This window comes from Citrus clementina, unplaced genomic scaffold, assembly GCF_000493195.1.
Source record: "Citrus clementina cultivar Clemenules unplaced genomic scaffold, Citrus_clementina_v1.0 scaffold_1, whole genome shotgun sequence".
Classification (NCBI taxonomy): Eukaryota; Viridiplantae; Streptophyta; class Magnoliopsida; order Sapindales; family Rutaceae; genus Citrus; species Citrus x clementina.
Genome location: NW_006263303.1, coordinates 17,917,172 through 17,925,547, shown reverse-complemented (window position 1 = coordinate 17,925,547; position 8,376 = coordinate 17,917,172). Strand labels below are relative to the sequence as shown.

Below are 8,376 nucleotides of genomic sequence, written 5' to 3'. Positions count from 1 at the left end.
AGTCGAATCAAGTAAAGCATTAACTTCTTTAATACCACTATCAACATCAACAGAGAAATCAGAGTCAGTTGTGCATGGTGTTAATGGATTGTCACGGTGGTTAGAAATAAGTGAATCATCAATTGATGCTTCTATCATATCTACTTTAACGACTTCATCATCTTCTTGTGCCTGCTTGGGAACATTAAAAATGTTTAATTCCATGGTCATGTTACCAAAAGACAATTACATGTTTCCAGTCCTGCAACTAATATTAGCATCAGCTGTAGCTAAGAAAGGACGACTTAGAATAACTGGGGTGTGTCTCTTAGGATCCTGTACATGCTGAGTATCAATAATAATAAAAGCAACAGGATAATAAAATTTATCAATTTATATCAACACATCCTCTATAATACCACGAGGTATTTTCATTGACCTATCAGCAAGTTGTAAAATAATAGAAGTTGACTTTAATTCCCCTAGTCCAAGTTGCATGTAAACAGAATAAGGCAAGAGATTAACACTAGCACCCAAATCCAATAATGCTTTATCAAAACATTGGTTCCCTATAACACATGAGATAGTAGGAGAACCAGGATCCTTAAATTTTGGTGGCATTTTACATTGGAGTAAATTGCTAGTTTGTTCAGTTAAAAATGCCTTTTTGGTGACATGCAAATTTCTCTTTTTAGTGCATAAATCTTTCAAAAACTTGGCATAGGAAGGAACTTGCTTAATAGCATCGAGTAAAGGGATGTTTATACTTACCTGCTTAAAGATTTCCATAATCTCACCTGTTGAAGTCCCTTTCTTTACCTTTGCTAACCTTTGAGGAAAAGGAGCCTTAGGAATGTAAGCTGGTGGGCCACTCTCTTTAGGATCATTTGGTGATGAGTCTTGTGATGGAACTGGATCTGAAGAAGTAGGCTCAGATGTCTTTCTTGTTTGAACCTCTACCTTGTTGTCAAATAATTTTCCTCTTCTCAAGGTCATAACAGATTTTGCTTCTTCATGCTGATGACTTGAACTCGATCCAACTTCGTGCACTCCTTTGGAATTAGGAATTGGTTGACTTGGAAATTTTCCTTTTTCTCTCTCCGCTACAATAATTGCTAATTGACCCAATTGATGTTCAAGTTTTAGAATAGCTTGAGTGTTTGACTGAAAGGCTTGTTGGGTTGACTGAATGAAACTCTGAAGTGTATCCTCTAAAGAAGGCTTCCTTTGTTGAGGTGCAACAAATTGAGACATAGGTTGTTGGGCAGGAGGATATACTTGGTTAGGAGAGACAGATTGTTGATTGGGCATGTTAAATTGTTGCCCTCCTTGGTTTGACAAATGTTGATTTTGTTTCTAAGAAAAATTAGGGCGATTCCTCCAATTAGGATTATATGTGGATGAATATGGACTATTGGATGTTTTCTCATATGATTGTAAGGCATGTACCTGCTCAGAATAAGCCTCTTGATAGACTGGTAATGATGGACAATTCTGTGTTGTATGAGACAAGTTTGAACAAAGAGCACTATATAAGTCTCCATTTCTCAAAATCATGGTAGGGACACTTGAGGAGTAAATCATTGAATCTTTCCCAACACTCATAAAATTGCTCACCCTCTTTTTGATAAATTATCTCTCTCCTAAGTGCATTTGTTTTAGACATAGGAAAAAACTTGGTAAGGAACTTGTTACTTAATTCATCCCATGTAGTAATAGACCCAGCAGAAAGTGAATTCAACCAAGCTTTCGCTTTGTCTTTTATTGAGAAAGGGAACATATGAAGCCTAATTGACTCATCATTAAAGTTTTGAAAACGAAATGTAGAACATATGTCAAGAAATTCCTTAATGTGCAAATATGGATCCTCTCTCTCTAACCCATGGAAAGATGGTAAAAGTTTAATGACAGAGGGCTTAAGTTCAAAATGTGTTGCTGTAGTTTGTGGCAACACAATACAAGATGGTTGGTTGGCTGCAAGTGGTGAAAAATATTCTCTAAGGGTTTTCTCTGCTTGCACTGGTGGAAGTATTGGCAATAATCTATTGGGGTCGTCCATCACTTCTGAAGAACTATCTCGACTACTATCAATTTTTGACTCTTTTTTTGACCAAACAATTGGTTGAATCATGTTCCCAAACACTCATAAACTAACTAGATAAGGAAAGAAAGAAAAAAAATAAAATAAACCAGCAATAATAAGAATAAACGAAATTTAAAAATAAAGAAATCAAACAATCAAACAACCAAACAGTGAATTTAAAGACAAATAAAAGTTTTTTTTAATTAAAAAAATAAAAGACAACCTAAATCATAACTAGTGGAAAAATCAAATCAATTTAGATTAAACTGACTTTCTAACACAATCCCCAGAAACGACGCCAAAAACTTGTGAAAATTTTAATATACTCGCAAGCGCACGAATCTAGAGATAGAATAGTGGTAATGAGGTCGATCCCACAGGGATTGTTATAAATTGAAAAGTCTAATTCAAATCTAAAATTAATATTAATCCTAAGCTAGTTGAGCAATTTAAATTTTTAAGAGAAATTAAACTAATTAAACTAAGAAAATAATTAAAGCAAATGAGAAATCAATAAGACAAAAACTACCAAGGTTTCAAAATCCACCACTATTCAACTAGTAATTATCTAAATATTAATTAATCTCAATTTTAGAGTGACAACTCGAAATCAATCTATGTCATCTCATGGATATAACAATTAAGCCCAAATAAAATTAATCTTGTATAGGTTTTTTTTCTGCTTAATAGTATGATATCTAAGCATCTCATATAAACATCTTGAATAACAAAGAGTTAAAGTTTCCCTAAGCACTCTATGTAAACAATTTAATGAAAGACATAAAATCAAAGATAATCATGTATAAACTTTATAGATCCAAGTATAGATTTAATCAAATATTGATCCTAACAATCAATAATGCATGACAGAATTGATGAAAAGATTTTTTTAACATCCAATTAATCATGTGAAATAAAAACCATAATCATCAAAGAACATATATAAGGAATTAATTAAATAAAAAGATAATTATTTCATTGAATAAGGTTTCATCTTTAACCTCAGTATAAGAAAATTAGCTAGACATACTTAAATTGGGAGCAACAAAATAAATAAAATCACTCATGGAAGCCGAGCTGCTGCTACTGCCCAGCCTTGCGTCTTGCGTCTGTAGCTCTCTTCCTCCTCTCGCGGCTTCCCTCCTGCCTTTATATAATATTACTGACTTGCTTAATCCTTATTGGATTCTAATTGCATTAATCATTCACAACTTATCATAAGTCAAAGTCATCCACCGACTTACAAAGCCCACTCACCAAGCTCTTTTTAAATTATTTCCTTATTAAACTTTGAAGGCTAGCCACACGTTTGACCACAAAAGCAAAAGGCCAATTAATGATTTCTTCTTTTAAGCCCAGCACATGTATTCCAAATTGCCAAATCTTTGCTTTCCAAATGCATGCCCACCGTTCATCCTTTGAAGGGATTGACTTCCAATTTTGGTCTTCTTAACTTCCATTAATTCTTGGCTGCATTTTTGTCTTCCAATTTAATCTTTATTCCTTCCCAATTTGAACTTCCTCATGCCCTTTTTATCCTTAATCTTCAATTAATTTCTTATTCAATAAAATAATTCAATTAATTAAAAATAACAAATAAAAATAACTAGCAATTAAATAATAAAGGGTAAAATATGTATATAAATTATGCTCATCAACTCGGTCTAGACCGGATAATCTAGGTTGGGTTTAACTCATACCGGATTAAAATAAATTCGGTATCAAGATACAATTTTATTGACCCGGACATTCCCAGGTTCACACAAACCCGCATATGCGGAACCTGAACTTAGATATCCTTATTTCAGCATAATCTTTAAATTATTTTTTAATATAAAAAGGGGGAAAATGTTGATGCCCTAAATCCATTTCACACTTTCACAACCGCCTCTCTTCACCTCTTTCTTTTCTCTTCATCAAATCATCCTTTTCGTCCCTCTTCAGTTCTTCTCTTCATCAAATCATCGCCATCACTCCTCATCGCTTCGCTTCGCTGTATTCACATTCATCATCATCACCAGCCTCTGTTTGGCTGTCGTTTGTCCATCGCGATCTCGGTTTTGGATGCCGTTCATCTGCCTTTTGTGAATTATGCTCGCGGCTATGACGTGTTCATCATCATCATCATATCATCAGCCATCGCTGTTTGTTACTTCGCCGGACACCGATTGTTGAAGTTTGTGAACCAAACCTGTGAATCACAATTTTGAGTTGTAGACGTGGATTTGTATTTTGTGAATGTCATGTCATGATATGTATTTGTAAATGGTTTATTGCTTTGAAATTTAAAATCTGTAAAATTAAAATGGTTTATTGCTTTGTATTTGATTTGAGTCGAATCTGGTTTTGCAAATTTGCAAAGTGTATTTGATTTTTTTAATTTTTTTTATTTGTATGTAATCCGGGATGAAAATCCGCAATTTCGAAACTCGGATTATTTCGGGTTTAACTCGTACCGATGTCACAAAAAATCAGGTTTAAATCCGGATTCGGTATAGCATTTTAGTATTTGAGTCCGGAACCGTGAAGGCCAAACTTATACCCGGACCCAAATTTTGCCATCCCTACATAGAAACACTCAACGAGATTAAAAACTTGTAAGCCAAGGATCAAAACCTCGAGCAACTTCTGTCAAGATGTGCCTACGATTATAGATTTGCAGTTGAAGAAGATTTTGGAGGTGCCGTGAAGAAACTAAACGAAAATGCTTATAAGGAACTGCAAACTTGGCATTTTATGGAGGTGCGACAGGGCCTGTGGACTGTGAAGGGACGTATAAAGATAAGACAGGCTCGCCTATAGAGAAGAGCAATAGTGATATTGCTTATTCAGGGCTTCTAGCACAGAGCATTTTATTGCTTTTTACTTAATGATTTCTATTAAATTCTTAAGAAATAAAGAAGAGCATTTTTAGATTTATCAAAGACAATATATTGTAGTTATATAATTAATTGTATTAAGATGATATATTATCATTATTGTTATCATGAGAAGGTATACAAGAAAATCAAGCGCTGTCATCAGAACAATTTTCTTTTACAAAAGAGAGCAAGTCTATATTTAGATCATAAACAAAACGAGTATCACGTTGCTGCTGTGATCCGATTAAAGCGACCAGATCATCGTGCGGTGCAACCGCTAGGAGGAAGAAATGATTCTCGTAGTCAATGATGAACACATTTTCCCCATCTATCCTGAGGTTTGCATCTTCAAAATAGAATGCCGTTGAAGGAAATCTGTTGAAAGTTTCTGGCAGGAAATAACAGAGCTGAATTGGTTCTGGGCAATCTGAGAGTTGTGCAAGCTGAAAACGTTCAAAATAGGACACAAATTTCTCATGCAACTTCCAGTAGACATCGCTGTGGAAATATGTGAGGACGCTTCCGGAGTCAATGATGCAACCTCCTTCTCCGGACACAGTGATATCAAATGTATCCGGAGGAAAATTCATACGTTCGTTGTCGATACTTATGTCCTTTAAACTTAAGTAATAGAAGTTGTTGGGATGGTTTATAAATTTGGTTGCTTGAGTAGAAGGCCTCCTGTATCCCATGTCAGTGCCAAACTTGAGATAGCTCGACGTGTATTCACCATTAGGCAATGGAATAACGAGGCAGTAAGAGAAGCGCTTTTTAATTATGCTTCCCAGTTGACTTATGAAAGAAATAGTAACCCTGCTGAGTCCTAAAACCCCAGCCAAAGCTCCATCCCTAGCGTCCTCATCAAAGCCATGGTTGTCATTTGGGCAACCAAAGAGTGCCCCGTGAAAGATTGCTTTTCCCTCTCCCTTTCCTATTACGCTGATAGTTTCATGAGCACCAAACCCTTTAGTTACGGACTGATCCGCGTATTTCATTGTATAAACACATTGTTCATTGACACATTTAAAGTAAGTGCAGTCAGGATGATCACAATTGATTTTTTGAAAGGAACTGGACTTTCGAGGATCGAAAATCGCATAGCTTTGGTTAAAACAAGATATGCAGGTTGGCATTGTCCCACATTAGAGCAGAACCTGTGTCAAGAATCAGGAGGACTCCCTTGCTAGGAGTGCCAATGAATAATCGTACCATGTATGAGTTTGAATGATGGAAAACTTTCGGGTGCATCATCTCAGGACTTGTGGATATGGTGTAGTTATATCTCAGAAATGGCCTCAGATATGCCATCCGAGATTCAGAAATTCAGACGTAGCTTTCTATTCTTTTGCGGAAAGTGAGGTTTCCACGATAGAAAGGGGATTCTTTGGAGTCTCTATGGATGAGCTCCAGGCTAAAACTTTTTGCCGCAATTGGGGGGAGTTGTAGTAGTAGTTGAGGCAAAGCAAGGACCAGAAGAGAAACTAAAGCTTGGAATATTATTGTCATACCCATGGTTAGATACGAAAGAACAAAAGATAAGCTACCTTGATTGAAGAGTTGGGACTTGAGAAAGCTCTATTTATGATTATTTGTTCTTCTGGGTAATTAATAAAATTTAAAGCTGTCATAATGTTCAAAATCATGTTCCAACACAGAAATTATGTTTAAAGGGCAAAGAATTACCACTGATAATCAATGTCCAGTTTGAAGAGACCTTACTTAAGTACTGTATTAAATTGATGCATTAAAATTACTGCTCACTGTTTTTATCTTTAATTCATATTTGGAGTTTAACTCTTTTTAGATGTTTCTTTGGAGGAGGAATTGCATTGGATCGTACTGAAAGCAAAAAATAAAAAATAAAAAATAAATAAATAAACCAACAAAACCCCAAAAAAAAAATGATATAGAGAAACTAAAGTAGTCCTACTTGGTAAATATCAAAAGTGTGGGGCAAATACCATTATTATTAGGTGGAGGTCTTGTTTAGTATTTAGGGCACGTTTGTTAGGCGGCGTTATCTAGAATAAAAATATTATTCTCATTAAGTTAATAGTTGCACATGATTGGTTCTAAAATTGTATTTCTTTAACTTATAAACTTAATGCAACCAAATCTGAATAAATCAAATTGAGGCAGGGGTCAAGTTTACGCCACATTGCTTATGGAGGAAAAAAATTAAAATTCAGAAATTTTTGCAACATTTTCACGCCAATCCTTCACAAAGAACATCATATCACCCAATTCAGCACACCAAATCGACTTGACAATCATCACTTGATTCCATCACCAATGCCTTCATAGTGGCCGCGCGACACCACAACCATTGCTCCACCACCATCGATTTGCTCTATGGAGAAGATGATATGAAGACACCTTCATTGTGGAGAAGATGAAGCCCAAAGAAGAAGAAAGAATGAGAAAAAGAGTGGGGAAAAAGAAAACAAACTAAAGAAGACAAAGAAAGAAGAAGAAAAGGAGGGGTAAAAAATAAAATGAACTGAAGAAGACGAAGAAAGAAGAGAGAGAAAAAAAACTGAACGAGGAAGAAAAAGATCTGGAGAAGACGAAGGAAGAAGAAAAAAATATAAGTTAAATTAATAAGAAAACGTGAATATAATACATACAACACCAAATATAGTATAATTAAAAATTAACACAATCCAATGTTGTATCAAATATTTTACAACATTATTATAGGATAATATTAATGCAATACAACATAATACAATACATTTACATTAAAATAATGCAATGCAGTATAATATAATACACTGTGTCAATCCCACTTTTAAGTATTAAATTGGGCAACTAAAATTTTAAACTACAAAATTAAAATATTTGATAAACACGTATTGTTGTAGTTTAAAAATAAGTTGATTTGATCCCACAATTATATGACAAAATTCTATAATATTTTTATAGTTTTTGTCAAAATTAAATTCTTGACTTTTAATTTTGACAGAAATTTTAAACCAGTGATTTAAAGTTATCTAATGGTATATTAACAACCATCTTTAAATACTACTTTTACTTTCAACATCTACCATTAAATTACTTAAAATCAATAACATAATGTAACATACTATTTTAATAAAAAAATTAGATTAAAATAGCCTGACCCATTACACAAAAGTCATTACACAACATCAACTTTTATTTCACAGTACCTTAATACACCAAAACTTAGATTTGAACTAAATTTAAACTCAGCTTCTAATTATAATATTATTAGATTGTAATATAATCACTAGAAGAAAGTTCCATTTTTCCTTGTCTTATCACCTCTTGATATTATAAATAAATAAATTAAAAAAAAAAAGCATGTTTCCATCGTTCAAGATTGCCTCCCAGCCATTTCTATTCAAAGTTACGAAAAAATAATAAAAAGATGTCAAGAAAATTTGTTTCCGGATTTTTAACACAATGAAGAACCTTTGAGAAACCGCCCCA

The 8,376-nt window shown here is 34.0% G+C and overlaps 2 protein-coding genes across 2 annotated transcripts; both read right to left on the bottom strand.

Moving 5' to 3' along the window:
- Positions 1–372: 372 nt before the first annotated feature.
- LOC112095695 lies at positions 373–1,290 on the bottom strand. Its single transcript, XM_024177800.1, has one exon. The coding sequence runs from the start codon at positions 1,288–1,290 to the stop codon at positions 373–375; it is 918 nt and encodes a 305-aa protein (XP_024033568.1).
- A 3,779-nt stretch (positions 1,291–5,069) lies between these two features.
- On the bottom strand, positions 5,070–5,918 carry LOC18053664 (aspartic proteinase nepenthesin-1). The gene has a single exon (XM_006451836.2). It carries the CDS (start codon positions 5,916–5,918, stop codon positions 5,070–5,072), a length of 849 nt encoding a protein of 282 aa, XP_006451899.2.
- Between the last annotated feature and the right edge of the window lie 2,458 nt (positions 5,919–8,376).